At 37.2% G+C, this 16,135-nt stretch overlaps 1 protein-coding gene across 1 annotated transcript in view; it reads left to right on the top strand.

Moving 5' to 3' along the window:
* Nucleotides 1-16,135, top strand: part of LOC149298397 (protein AATF-like) — a 43,241-nt gene that overhangs the window by 11,062 nt on the left and 16,044 nt on the right. The window contains exon 5 of the mRNA XM_089487556.1: nt 13,031-13,145. Coding sequence (XP_089343682.1) covers nt 13,031-13,145 — 115 coding nt within the window. The remainder of the gene's footprint in view (nt 1-13,030; nt 13,146-16,135) is intronic.

Here is a 16,135-nt window from a genome sequence, read left to right as displayed (position 1 = left end):
AGACCATAGAAGACGACTGTAATGGTGAAGAATACCTTAATTTAACTACTCGACAGATCGAGTAAACTTTACAGAATGTAGGTATAAGAGTGTCAGAGTACTATAAAGAGAAGACCACACCATCAAATTTTGATTACAAAGTAATCTTTATTACAAGATACAGGCCCACTAGTGAACTTTAACAGAAGACCTGGGATAGTCTGCCACAACAAAAAAGTTACTTTTTTTATGGCCAGATGAGACAAATGGCAAAAGGAAAGTTTGGTGAACAAAGGAGCTGTTATGATCTAAGGCACCTGCGAGTATGTATAGCTGCCATTGGCTCACTCGTCTTCATTAACTTGAGTGATGATGGGAGCAGCATCATGCTATAGTGGAAATCAGCATCTTATATACTTATAATGAACTGAATGCACCCAGAGGATCGTCTTGCAACAAAACAGACATCCCAAACATAGCCAGTAAATGATAGGCTAATTAAGATAACTAGATTTGACCAATAACTTTTTTAACCTAAAATGAAGGGACTATGTATAAAAAGGGTTGTAGTTTCCTCATGGTTTATTGCTTCAAATCAATTAGTGTGTGTATGTATATATATGTGTGTGTGTATATATGTATGTGTATATATATATATATATATATTTATTTTCTATATATTGTCTATGTATCCTTGTTGCAAGATTTCAACATATGTGCAGTTCTAAATTATTATTTTATTTTTGAGTGCATTTTGCCTGGACTTGGTACATTGATTGTATAGATACTGGAGTTAGAAGGTGAGAATATGATAAGGCTGTCCTAAGTTCTCTGTTGGCTGCTTCTTCTGAAACCAACACGGGCTCAATGGGAACTGAGCTCCCAAAATTTCTTAAAATCACTGGCGATAGCAGTAAATGACAGACATGCTTGCAAAACATCAGTGCTCCGCATATATGTAAATGGATGCTGCTTCTCAAAAGGTTCTTTTGGGTATTTGCAGGAGGTGCTTTCAGCTTAATGTAGAGACGGTTTTGGAAAAGCTTAAAGTGACAGAAATTTCATTTTTCTAACTGTAATAATCACACACACACACACACACACAGTAAAATGAATTGTGCCAAATTGCATTTGGCATGGAGATAGGGCTCGAGTCATCTTTAAATCTCATTAAACCATAAGGCTACTGCAAGCAGTAAATTGTGATATATGGCGAGACCATAAGGAACATATGTGAATAGAAAGTCTTGGAAAGACAAACAAGTATATACAAGGTGATTAAATTGCTAAATGTTGAGCAAAGAGAAAGATTTGTGTGTCGGTTCATGAAATGGTTGCCTTTCTAAGCTTTGGTAAACCATATAAAAAAAAAAAAAGTTCATTCTCTGGTCAAAGCAATTAAGGATGTACTTGGCCATGAAGGGGATTCCAATAAAAAGGAAATAAATTATATGCTATTTTCCTCTTAAGCACATGTTTCGTATTCATTAAATAGATTTTTTTATTTTTTTTTATATAAAGAAGCCACAAAGGGATTTGACAAATGATGATTTTGCCGATATGCTAAAAAAAATAAAAATACATATTTGGACTAATATGTTACATTGTTTTTGAGAAGAACAGAAGTCTGAACAAATATGGCTTTTTGAGCTTTACTTTACTACATTACCTATTGGCTTTCAGCTAAATTAACTGCCCTCGACTAATTGTTCATTTTTGATTAACATTTGAAATGCTAACCACACATGAAAAATGCTGTTGGTGAAGTTGACCCAAGTGTTTCCTAAGCGGGGACGGTACAGGATGTAAAAGAAGGTACTATCAGGTGAGCAGGTGAAGTGCCACCATGTATGATATGTATGGATGTCTTCTGACCATGTGGCAATGAGTCAAATGCACTAATGCTCCAAAACAGGCCTATACTGACCATTTGCCCATATACGCTGATCCAGCCCTTTAGTGTGCGGCTACCGGATGCAGGTATGCAGGGAGTGTGGCATGTTCCTACACGCATGTCATCTATCAGCCACTGGTTCCAGTTCATTACTATCCAGGAGCATAAATTAAGTTCTTTGAACATAACTCTGTGCTCATGTTTTTTTTTCTGATTACATTAGACAAGTCATGCTAATTACATCATGCTTTTTTTTTTTCTCTCCAAACCACTAAAGCACCGTACTCTTAACGTAAAAGACTGGGTAGTCTGTGTTTTTTAAACTGTGTTTAGCTGTGATTAACAAACTCTGAAACAACCCTTAATAAGCTGACCTTTACATGAAATGCAAGCTATTAATGTGCTTAATGCGTTGCGTTGCAAATAGTGCAGAGCATTGTTTAATTTACTGGTCTCGAATGTAGTATTATTATAGCCTTTTCTGTAAAAGAAACAATGGTTGACATTTTGGTATTTTATTTAAGCTTAATATATTAGCCAACAAATTATAATGCTGGATTTTTAAAAGAAAACAGCTCTAGTTTTTTGTACGTGTTGTATTCATGCCCATATGCCTTTTTTTATTTATTTTATTATTATTACATTTGGAGAGGCTCATCTGTTGGTAAATAACTTAAAATGACCCATACATTTTGGGTATAACAGGGAACCCAATACATTAAGCATGCAGAATCTGAGTACTTTTGCAGAGAAACTATGTACAGCGCTGTGAAAGGTGTTTTGTTTTTTTTTTGTTTTTTGTTGTTTACTTTTACTAGTTTCTATAGCTTTTGGGGGGGGGAAGTATAATTTGTGGGGGTTCATCAAACATGGAAAAAAAAACTAACAAAAAAACCAATACGTGATACACAGAAAACCTTGGTAAGGAAGGGGTTAAAGAGTAATTCACCAAAAAAACAGATGCAGCTCAATAAACAACTATGCACCCAGTCACATTGCCTTAGCAGTGTACTTTTTGAATTTAAGTATAAAAAACAATCTAATCAGATTTAAAATGTGTTCTATATGTATGTACGAAGCACTTGCCTAGCCCGACGTGCGCACAGCAAAATTGCGAATCGACGCGTAGCCATTACTCCTGCAAACTCCTATTTCATGCCAAGGCATTGGATATTCTGTTATGGCCATATATTTCTTTGCCTGCTGCTGTGTCATGGTGTATGCTAAACATACAGATATACATAGACATCATCTTCCAAAATACTGAAATATCTGTAATATTCAAAAAAATTTCATATGAAGACTTTTTTTTTTGATTTTTTTACTTTCATATTTAAACTGCCACTCTTGAACTGACATTGCTTTAGAAATGCATCTCATTAATATTTCCCCTTTTTTTTACTACAGCAGTGACTTTACAAGGTTTGGCTGTCCTAAGATTCCTGAGATCCCAAGTTCAGCTTGATGATTTACTGCAAAATTGCTTCTAAATTGAAGTAGAAAATGTTTTGCAGACCTGGCAGCTTTCATGCTTTGCACCCATTTGTCACCCAGCATTTCCCTTTTGTGTATGGAACAAGAATTAATTAGGCTGCTCGGCAGGAAAACTTTACGGCTATAATTTATATATAGGATGAATATCCGTTTTTAAAGAGACATTTTAGCTTTGTTTGAAAGTTTATTTGTAAAGGCTTTTTAACTATTGGCCATTTTTCCTCAAGAAAATACTCATTTTCTGTAAGCATTCAGTATGGTGAAAATATAGTCATTACTGGATCTATTGATACTTAACTACTGCATTGTTTTTTGCACCAAAACTTATTTATATATATATATATATATATATATATATATATATATATATATATATATATATATATATTTAGAATTTTATTTGTAGTCTATGTATCCTACTGTTGTTTTTGTATTGTTTCGATTTTGACGCTTTGTCGCCTTATTTTTATTATACTTATTTCTAGCAATACATATGTGTGTGTGTATATACGGTATATGTGTGTGTATATGTGTATGTGTATATATATATATAGATTCATTTTGTGTAGGTAAATGAACCTTTCACGTAAAAGTATAAGCTTACGATGGAATCATTCTGGCTAGCTTTATGTTTCTGGTTATACGCTTGCCTTGTGGCGATTGTAGCCTGTGGCTACTGAGGAGGGGGTCGGCTCGGAATGAAATGTGTCATGACATAGATCGACATACCTGCTTCAATAATTAAAGCAACAGTAATGGAGCAAATTGATAGTTTTTGCTACTGTACGCTACGCATAGCTCCCTGTAGTGTTCACTGAGAGGTGGAGAGAAATTTCTGAACTGGTTATTTTCCAATAATCTTTACTTATGAGAATGTATTTTATTGTATTTCAGCCAGTTATTAATATAATTTGTAAAACCTGAGGCAGCAAGGTCTCGTCGATTATTGCCCAAAATATTAATGTATTGTTGAGTTGGGAAAAGACCTTTCTTAGTCCTGCTGCCCCAAAGGAAAGCAGAAAGTCCCATGTTGTACCTCTTTTTTTTTAGTTTTTATTAAAGCATAGAATCTGTCCCTGAATTAGTGCTATACCTCTTTATAAAAACACTCTGCCTATAAAGGATTGCTTTATTTTTTTTAGTTTATTTGGAACAGTAAAAAGGCTGCAACCAAGTAACTAATGGTAAATGCCTTAAGCCCAATATTCACCTACTTGGGGCATTATTGGCTGCTCGCTTACCTGACGGCCATTTCCTGAGATGTCATATGTAGTTGAGAGCAGGTCTAGTGCTCTTGTGCCGTCCATGACGTGCGGCAGGGAGAGAGGAAGACTTTGCACCATAATTTAAATGGCCATAGCTGCAGCATACAGAAATTCTGTATGGCCCTGTTATTGTCTCAAAATCGTTTGCTTTCCTGTTTCCCGGCAAATCTGAATCCTAAAGCTGTATAGGACTCCTGGCACTACTTTCTGCCTAGCATATTTGTAATCTGTGTATCATACCTGGCTAACCTGGACTACCTGCTCCATGTACTGACCTTGGCTATGTCGAACCACCCACTTAGTGTACTGAACCTGGGTTTGGCATCCTAGGGCTACCTTTCCTGTGCATCTACCTGTGGCCTCTCCTATGTACAGGTATATGCCCCCCCCCCCCAGCAAGTGGTTTCCTATCTCCAACTCCATTATTTTTGTATTTGCCTCTACCTGAGCCTACACACTATTGGGATCGTTGAAGTCCCTGGTCTCCACGTCCTGCTCTTTGGGTTTGTGGGGCCTGGTACAGGAGATATTTGCAGGGCTCCATTAAACTAGAAATCTAATGAGAAATGGTGGTCCTAAGCTAGGTACAAACCAGGAACAAGAACTAACTTATAATACAGAGTATAGGAAATGAATAGACTTAGTGAGCAAGCATCGCATCATTTCTAACAACACTGCCACAATGGCGAATTCTCTTATTACAAAGATGTTTAGAGACTAGCAATATAAGTAAAAGTATAGAGTCCCAATACATTGTCTTGGGCACCTAGTTAGGGTGGATTCATCATGTCCTGAAGTAGCATTTCGCTGGAAACCTGTGCTAGAAGCAGCAATTGCCTACTTAATTATCATAACATGGATACAGATTTTCATCTCTGGGGATTATTAATTGTTGCCTTTCCGTCTGTTTTAGCTGTATAACAATAAATGAAAGTTGTGGATTAAATGAAAAGTATATAATTTCTTCTGAGCTTGATATATATATTTGGGAAGGTAACAATTGTTCTTATATTAGATCAACAAGAGTGTTAAATCATTTCCTCAAGGTGATAATTCAGGTAAATGACACCCATGAATACTGGCACGCCAATGATGAGAACCCACCAGCTGTTAAAGTAGCAAAGGCTAGCCAATTTTAAACTAGACTGGAGCATTATCAGGGACATTTGATGTAGAGTGTAGGAACTTGTGGTTGTGATGGTGGTTTTGCCAGATTTGCCATCATTTTCACAGGAGGATGGTCTGTAAATAGGGCTTATTGTTTAAAATGAAAGCCTTAGTAATTCTAGAGATTCTTGGGCTGTTTGGGAAACTGTAAACCTCAATAACAGCTGGTCACCAAACATTTCCCCCATATAGCATTTTGATATTACTCTACCATGCAATGGTACCAGGAAATTGCTTATCTCCTATCTCAGACATTAATATTCAAAAGAAATGTATGTTATTTTATTTCTTTTTCTTGAGACTGACTTATTTTGTATTCTTTGTCGTTGCGTAATCATTTATTGAAATTTTAGCAACTCTCTGTTGTATTTACTTTTAATTCCCCAAAATAAACATGACGTGGTGAATGTAAGAAGGGCAGCAAGGTTTAATAATGCGTATTTTCCTGCGCTGCTACAAGCAGCTATCCTGTAATGTGTTTTGTCCTGGAAGAAACATTTTCTGCCTTTTTTTAGATTTCCTGTAACATCTCTCCAGCTGTGGGTAATTTATTTAAATTGAATGAGGCGATTTTATTTATTTGCTTTTCCGCCAAGAGAAGGGGGCGAAGATTACTTGTTTGTTTTCATTTATTTTTTTTTGCCACTTCTATTTTGCTCCTTTTTTGTTTAGCAGCACATTAAGCTGCTTGTCTAAGGCTTTCTAGTTAATAGAGGTTTGTATGTTGCGTATTGGCTTAGATTGGTGTCAAAATTTAGGAGCGTATAGGTGATGGATTAAGGTTCAGATGCCCTTCAGTGAATGCATGGCTGGATCCCTTCTACACTCACATATGAAGCCCTACAGCCTGATATTCCTTACCCTTGCAGGTTTTTTTTCTACATTCACAAGTGTCCTGAACCTTTTGTCATTATCTTCTTAAATGTGGGATTTTCACAAAGTTAGCCACTAATTCAATCTTTTATATAACTTTTATGCTCTTGGTAAAAATAAATTTATAGGCTCCTAAATAATTTTTTGGTCCAAGTTTTTGTTTTCTATGCAGCTCAATATGTACCGTATTGGCTCGGATATAGGTCGCACCCTAAAAGGTTGGTGCTTTTTTTTAAAGAAAAAGTTTTCTAATGGATATGCTGCCACTCTGTCTCCCCCCCCCCGAGATATGCTGCCACTCTGTCCCCCCCCCCTGAGATATGCTGCCACTCTGGGCCCCCCCCCCCGATTTGCCAGAGCACATTCCCGGTTGTCTTGCGGGGCTGGAGGGGGACATCTACGCAATAGTCTACGGAAGTTGTATATGCGTATTGCGTAGATGTCCCCCGCCGGCCCCGCAAGACAACCAGGAATGTGCTCTGGTACGTCTTGGGGGCAGAGGTAGAACACATCGTGCGCTGTCTGCACGATGTGCCTTAACACTCTCCCTTGCCGGGACTCCCCTCATGGGAATTCCCGGCAAGGGAGATTGTTAAGGCACATCGTGCAGACGTGCCGGCAGCGGAGGTTGTTTGCGCGCGCATCGCTGCAGCCGGTGAACGTCTGCGCGATGCGCTTAGACAATCTCCCGTGCCGGCACTCCCTCTGTGGAAAGTGCTGGCAGGGGAGGCTGTCTGAGCGTATCGGCGAGTAGGATACAGGTCCCCTGCACCGCTGCGGGGGATCTGTATCCTAACCCTGCTGCATGTCCCGGGCGTCGGGCGGTAGACCCCGAATATAGGCCCCACCCCCACTTTAAAGACTTAGTGGGGGGGAAAAGTGCGGCCTATATTCGGGCCAATACGGTATATGTTCAACATTTTTTATGCTTAATAGTTTGTCAGTTTTGTTATTTGGTTCAGCCTCAGGTGTTAGTGTCATAGGAATCCATTAATTAATTAATAGTAATATTAATAATAATTAATATTATAGTCATTTTCTCAAAGTGAGTAATTAACCCCCCCCCCCCGCAATGCGTTTTGTTGATCAGGGACAGGAATCCCTAGCTTGCACGTGGTGGGAAAAGAGCACAGCTGCTCAAGTACAGCATTAAAACAAATAAAAAGGTAAGCACATGTGAAATATATTGAGAAGGAGAGAAGAACTTTTGGGGGTTTTCTTTTCTTCCTTTTTTATTTTTATTCGACTGTTGTAGGATTTTGCAAATTGATTAGAAATGTAACGTGTTGACATTTTTAATTTTCATGGCATTGTTTAGGCTGACGTAAACTTGCTTTGTGATGAACAATAATATACTTTTGACTCCCGTAAGTTGTTTTTCCTGGCTAATGAAGGTCTAAGGGGAATGTACCTAATAAAGCGTCATTAACGGATAGGTAGAGAGGAAGAAAAAACTATTTATATTGCGCCAACCCTATTTTAATATATCATAAGGAGGTTTTTAAGAGTTGCAGTGAAGGATTTCAGCCTACTTTCTGTGAACTCAATTTTCTTTAGGTACAGTTTAGCATTTTATATCATTTCCTGTTCCCTCTACCAGTAATTACAAAGCTTTGAAAAATTGATCTCTCCCAGCATGCAGTTTAACTCCTTCTCCCGAAAGGCTGCTCATTTAAAATCTCAGTGCAAGATGTGAAACGCAAGTCATCTAGTAAATTTTGTTGCTAATTTATAATTTTTTATATATACATGCCTTGTGAGTTGGTGGGTTTTAAATGGGCAGGGTACATCATGTAACTGGATACCCTTCCAAATTGCAAAAGGTGTTGGCTAGGCGACTGTTTTACCAAGGCGTGTTAATGTCCTATGTTTGTGACATATATATATGTATTTATGTATTACATATTTTAGAGAATAAAGTCTTTCATGCAAACTCATTTTCTGCTTATTCTGTACATTCTTGCAACTTTAACGCTCATACCATTAAAACATTGAGCTGCTAGAAAAATAGCAAAATGAGGGTAGGAAAAACTGGTGCATCTGTCTCATCCAAAAAAGTGATTGAATAAAGAGGGGTATTGTGGATTGGTGTAAACCAGGGAGGGGATGGAGGAAAACTTTAGCCTGTATGTTAAAAATCGGGGCAAATGCCACTCTTCCCCACCCCAAAGTAATCTCTGTAGGGCGAAGGGGGATCTTTATTTTTTGGCATGTTCGATCACAAGCTTTGTGGTTTACATTGTAACTTTTCAGTAAGTCAGTGGTGACATTGTGATGCAACTGGTGATTAAAGTACATTTTCAAAGTTTCTGCACTACTTTTTCAAGCACTTATGTCCGTAGCGGACTTTCACAAAAGAAAAGCTGTCATTTTTCAAAAATATTATTTATTGGTTTTATATAGTTCCTTCATTCCCCTCCTCCAATGGAATACTCCTCAACCAAAAAGTTACTTTTTTGACCAGCTTTTTGATACTACCTTGATTTATATTCCTAAAACTTTGCACAGTTCTACCTGTGAAGTAAACACCATGGGTATAAATATGATGTTCCTACTAATTGCTCAATATTTGCAGTTCATGCCAGAATTGCACTTTAGTATTATGATCTACTTCATTTTATCATTTTTCCATGCAATGTCACCATTAAGCGTTTGTATTTTAAACATGCCCTGTTCACAACAGTGAAATAATTGTGCAAGTTTGTGTGCGTATGTGTTGTATAAAATGTCCCAAATACTGCTTAAAACGTTTAGCAGCATTTCATTCATGGAGACATCACCGTAGCTTATACTTAGAATCTTGTAAATGATTAACTCTGCATCACCCACATTTAATTTTCATTTTTTTGCAAAAGAATTTGGGGGTCTGGATGTTAAGGCTTATTGTTATTCTGAGTTTATAATCTCTGCCATGCTTTAATAATTTTTCCTCATGCCTGGGTAGGCCGCAAGTTTCAAAATAATCACTCTCGCAGCTTTGTAATCAATGCCCGCAGTAATAGGATTCCTCTGGCCACTGGCAATTAATAAATTTGTCTTTTTTTTTTTATTTTTTTTTATTTTTTAAAAACACTAGCAAGTCGGGTCTGAAATACGACTGACTGGCTTTCCTCATTTGCATATTTATTGCAGTGGAAAAATTCTTGCCGAATGATTGATGTCAGCCCTGCCTCTTGAATTCCAAGCAGCACATTATTATGAAATGAAAAATGCCGGCCCTAGAGTTGATTAAAGTTGAAGACAGTAGAATCTGTGTTTTTTAAGATTGTGGGAGAATTAAAGGCATATTTTAATGGATGTTGACAAGAAGTGAGCCAACAAAAGCAAAGCAAAGGATTTGCTTGAAAAGATTTAATCAGACGTGTTTCTTGGGGAATTAATTGCTGGGGATGACTGGTGCAAGTGGCAGGCTTTGCGCTTTTAAATGAGTATTGTTCCTGAGGTAAGGAACGGGGGTAGAAACAACAAAAAAAATTACACATTTTTACGTCTCAAGCAAAAGCTTCTATTCTTTGTAAGAATTATTTGGGAAATTTCCCATCTTGATGTTTTCTTCTGAGTCCATTTTGTCAACCCAACTATTGATTGAAGTATTGGCAATTCAGGTTTGTAGTTCACATCCAGCTCCTCTTTCCCATCCTGCTTCTAATATTAAGGTAGGGAAAAAGTAGCGTTATGTGACATTTTATGTTCTCATTAGACTTTAAGCAGCACAAAAGCGTGTGTTTGATCCATTTAAATGTCGGCTATACTCTGTTATTATATCAGTTAATCTTTTAAATGTATATATGCAGCGACCTCCTGCCTGCGAAGCAGAAGCTGCCATTTTAGACAATGTAATCGTTTAGCTTTAAACAAGAAACTGGGTTTTCTGCTATGTCTAAAAAAACATAAAGCATGGCGTTGCCGTAAACTCTGCACCAAATTAATATCTTAAACCCCGTCCACTACTTGTATGGAATACAGTGGCATGTATCCGTATTTGAGCTGCTGTTTGTGGATTCCTGTAGCAATGCGTGGTTTTCTCACATGAGAGAAAACAAATTGACCTCCAATACTTCCAGACATGAACTGCTTATAGGCCTTATCCCATACTCTGGTGTTTCCCAATACTCAGGCCCTCGGGCGCATACACATACAAGAAAAAAATATATATATATTAAGTTAAAACCATACCCCCACCCCCCATTTCATTTCATCATATCCACTCAGCTTATGGGAGAGAGGCTCATCAAACAGAATCTTATTTCATCTTGGGCAACAATGGCCCAATATCCATACAACAGCATATGACATAAATAAAAAGAAACCTACAATGAAGTGTGAGAACTATGCACTTCGCCAGTTAGGTTACTCGTCTATTGTCCACCAAATCCCATTAAATAATCCTAGCAACTGATTTTAGGTTAAACCATAGATTTTAAATCCTAAAATCTTGCATTGTATAAGAATAACGTGGCGACGTCGGCTCATTCTTCTTGCGACAGACAAAGGTTGGCCACTCAAAGTATTCAGTAAAGCTGGTGAGCGTTGCATTCAAAGTTCCTGTCTCATAAAGGGGCCCTCTCACAAGATGTGGTGTGTGTATTATAATATATAAATTGACGCATCTCCTTCATGTAATTCTACTAGTGTTTAAAACATTGGATACACCATTTAATTTTGGGGTTTATTACTACAATATGAGTTTGCATTAGTTTTCTTCTCAACTGCCTGACTTTGGTAGGCATTATGAAAGGCCAATCCTGAGTGTGCTTCTCCCCTTAGAAGTGCTGAGCTAGCCCAGCTTTTAATTTTAATGAAGGCAGAGACGAGCCGAGAATCCTAAACACTCATGGTCTGGAGTTTTTGGGTTGCTATGTGTGCGCGCGTCTACGTCATACTTTCTCCATACGATTGGACAATCACTGAAGGCCATTATAATATAATTCTATATGCCAGAAACTACTTAAGCACGTTACTGCTAAGAAAGTAAAAGTGAACTTTAATGCTGTGAATTTCTAAGTAACACAAGGTCAGAGTACGCACGATATAAAGAATCTAAACTATAACTGATTATAAAACACCCCAGGCTTTTAATAGCAATATTGTTTGGGTTGTGTTTTATTTTTTATTTTTTTTTAATCTAAAATGCCTTAACTTCCAGAAAATAGTACTGTGCTATAAAGTTTACCTGGTGCACTACATACTGCACTGTTACGGTAAATGTGCCCTTTGTAGTGCCAAAAACAGGGCAAACGTTTCTTGCAGACGGCTACATCTTTCTTCCCAAGTTTCCAGTTCAGAAATAATATTGTGTTGTCTTGCAATTCATCTTTGGGCTTTATCCATATATTTTTGTCATCCAAATCTGGGAATTGTGATCACATTCCAAAGCTTTTATTTCTTCAAGTAGTTCATGGTTGGTTTTGGGATCTTTGTAATACTTTTTCCCAGCTTGTGTTTCTTAACTGACTGTAGGACCTTAAATTCTAAATGCTAGGATATGTCGGTACTTCAATAAATATGGGTATATTTCTTGTAAATAGAGACCATGTGCAAGATTCGTTTGTTTCGGATATTTTAGACTGTCATCAGCTTGTCCTTGTTTATTATATGCGAACTTTATGATTTTTTTTATATATTTAAGATTTGATTTGGTCCATGTTTCAAGAGGGTATTTCCGTTTCAATGACATCCCCAAAACCTGTTTAATATATATATATATATATATGTGAGGTTTATTTTTTATTTTATTTTTTTTCCCCCCTTAAGGTTGCAAAATAAGCATTACTCTGTTTCTAATTGATATATGAATGCGTCTGGGCGGATAAGAAGCTCCCTTCTTTTGTACAAATCTTAGTTCATTTCCAGTATGTCTAATTTACATAATAAGTGTGTGTGCTGTGCTGTAAGGATCCTGATCAGTCAGGAAGGCAGGCTTGTGCATATTTTTTATGCCTTTAAATTAATCACTTTTTTCCTTTGTCTAAATAGGAATGTTTAGAACACCGTTATTTGTTAGATTAAATCTAAAACCTTTGTATTGTAAAAAAAATGTTGTGCTCTCAAAGTCCAAGTACGTATTTCATGCCATAGGTTATATTGTCACAGGAGGTCAAAATTAGCCTTTTATATGTACTTTTTTCTACATATGTTTTTTTTGTTTTTTTTTAATTTTCTGTTCATCAAACAGCATCAAGAAATAAGTAAAATTGTGGGTTCTGCAACTTTACTATATACAGGTTTGATTTCAGAGCCTATTTGAAGTAGGCAGCCATAACGTTTGTTCTACTGTGCTGCTCATCCGTTCCTTTATTAAGCAACTTGCATGTGAATAATCCAGAAAATTAACCCTTTTGAAATGTTTACTTTTTAGATTATAAAGCTTTGAAAGAACTAATGCGTTCTCTGGTAGACCTGCAAGATGAACTTCTGTATCAGTTTCCAGAAACAAAATACCTCGTAGATGGGAAAAAATGCAAAGTAGACAGGTAAGGATTTTTCAGTCAAAGCATACCAGTCCATTCGATGCACATATTTGGAATGGTCCTTCAACTGATTATAGATCAGCTTGTAAAATAGCTTAAAATAAACGCATGAGTGTTTCATGCCAGAACATTATGGACATATTCTTTCCTTATACTTTCTCCTTGTTCCTTTCTAATTCTGTTTCCATCCTACAAGGATTAATTTTAACAAGTGCTGTCTTTTGGTTTCCAGTACTACCTTACATTGTCTTATTACTCTCACAAACCCTTTCTCTGAATTTGCATCCTGGATGGCATCCCACTAAGTGAGCAATTGTCCATCTCCCAATATTCTCTATACCCATAACAGTTGAGAACCCCAAATAGCCAAGGTTTTCTGCCTTGTTGTTATACCTGCCTCTTGTCTTGCATGTTATGAGATCTGTAGGCCACTCACTTATCCACGTGACCTTCCTAACAGTCAAATCATCCCTGCCGAAACAGTCTATCACCTTTTGTCTCATTCCCCTTTATCCTCCTAATACGGTGTGAGCTTGCAAGACCGGAACCCTCTTCTACTTCTGTTCCAGTATGTCTTAATGTCCGTGTTACTGTTAATTTCATATTACCGTTGTTTGTGCAATTTCCATTATTGTAATGGCGCCATGGAATCTGCTGGCGATCTAGAAATGTAATATAAAAGGGGCTAAACCATTCTAATGAGTGTATAAGAATACTAATTTCCTGAAAAATTCATGTTTAACCCCTTCGCGACCTTTGCCGGTTCAGGACCGTCATAACAAGAAGGTCACTAAATGACCTTTGACGGTCCTGAACCGTCAAAAAATTAAATAAGCTTAGAAAGTGATCAAGGATCACTTTCTTCGCTTAAACGGCCTTGCTGCAATGCCTCGATGTCGAGGCATTCAGCAAGGCCGAGATCGGCATCGGGGGCCATGTCTGGCCCCTCCCCGGGGCGTCAACAGCCGCCATACATTGTATGGCGGCGGACGCCCGTTTTAAAAGCGTTTAGGAGGCGATCAACGATGGCCTCCTAAACTTAAATGGTGTCGCTGGAATGCCTCGATCAGGAGGCATCCAGCGACACCAAACACTTACCTCTGGGTGGGCTGTGACCGCTCCGGAGAGCGGTCACAGCCGCCGCTGCCGGTGATCTTCGCCATCAAGCAAGATGGCGGCGGCCCGGGAACTAAAACAATAAAGACGAAAAAGTTCGCTAGAGGGTCTCCAGACCCTCTAGAGAACTGGCTCCACTTGCTGGTTGAATACAGGTACTGCATTCAACCATGCAAGTCAATGGAGCCCAGCTTTCTAATCACTATGTGATTAGTAAAATATTCAATAAAAAATAAAAAAAAAATGGAAAAAAAAATTAAAAAAAAATGTGCTAACATTTAAAAATAATTATGCAGTGATGCCACTAGATGAACCATCCAGTACCAGCAAAATGTGTATTAAAAAATATAAAAAAGTATTAAAAAAATAAAATAAAATTAAAAAATAAAGTTTATTATTTTGAGCAAGTGCTAAAATTTCTCAAAAATCTCAACAAAGAGTTAAAATAAAAGCACTTCAAATACCCAAGGGGTGTCTAATATATAAAAAAAATGGCTGATGGGGTAAATTGGAGTGGCCTAGCTCAAAGATAGGGCATAGGTACAGACTGACCAAAATGGAGAAAAAAAGCGCACTTCCCAAATGTGGCATTTTAAATCTGAAACAACCCGACAAACCCATGCATGTGGGGTATCACTGCACTCAGGAGATGTTCCTGAACACACATTGGCGTGTTGTTTGACAGTGGCATATACCAGGACCTGTATATCTATAACTAAAATACAATTTGTGTGAAAAAAAAATAAAAAAAATTACTATTACAAAGTTTGACAAAGTGTAGTTCTATAATTGGTGCATGGAAAGGGTTAAAATAACAGCATTTGGAATACCCTGGGGTGTCTAGTTTTCAAAAATATATGGTTTGAATGGGTTAAATTGAGTTAACCGGCTTCAAAGATGTTCCAAAGAGGAGATGGAGGCAGACTGACCAGATTTGTTAAAAAAGATTTGGAAATCATAAAACGCTGCTTGTACTTATTGCCCTATAACTTACAAAAAACAGCAAAAAAACATAAAAACATTGGGTATTTCTAAACTCAGGACAAGTAGTAGAATCTATTTAGCTAGTTTTTTTACTTGCTTTTTTAGGTGAGTAAAAGATTTTTCAAATAAGTCATAAAATGTGTTTTTTTTTCAATTTTTCACCATGTTTTTTTTATTTTTTTATAGTAAATAAGATGATACGATCAAAATAATGGTATCTGAAGAAAGCCCATCTTGTCCTGAAAAAAACACTATATAACTTATGTGGGTACACTAAATGGGTGAGGAGAAAATTACAGCTGAACACAAGCACCACAAAAGTGTCAAAACAGCCTCGGTCCCACAGGGTACAAAACGAAAAATGAGCCCGGTCCTTAAGGGGTTAAATAAACCAAAAAAGTGTCCATGTAAAATTACATCAACTTTTCACTTTGGTTTTCAAAAACATTTGTGCGGGTTCAACAATTATTATAAACGTTACTTATGTGTCAAGTAAATAATACACATAACTAATGTATGTGGCATCAACCCTCATTTGTAATTGATGCCACTGGATACAATTGTTTTTGCGCAATGTTTGTTTGAATTTGGGTATTATACTTAATAAAAATAATAGGTACCTGGACTTCAATTCAGGAATTCAAGAATGTTTGTGGTGTGGGTAAAGCATTCTTAAAGAACTAACAAATAAAAAATAAAAAAAAATATTAAAAAAGGGCTCTTTGCTGCCACATCTGCCTAGGTATCTTATTTGATAAATCCTTTACGGCCTGATTTTACACTGATTTAGACTGATTTTAGGCGCAAAAAGGGAATGTGCCCCTTCACATTAAATAAGGGCTTAATGGGCAGCCAAGGCTCGTTGATGCACGTGGCAAATGGGAGCGTTACAC

The sequence above is a fragment of the Sceloporus occidentalis genome, unplaced genomic scaffold (assembly GCF_023333645.1).
Source record: "Sceloporus occidentalis isolate IW3139 unplaced genomic scaffold, rSceOcc1.0.p SCAF_33, whole genome shotgun sequence".
NCBI lineage: Eukaryota > Metazoa > Chordata > Lepidosauria > Squamata > Phrynosomatidae > Sceloporus > Sceloporus occidentalis.
Note: the sequence above shows the minus strand (reverse complement) of the source record. Positions and strands in the feature narration are given on the sequence as shown.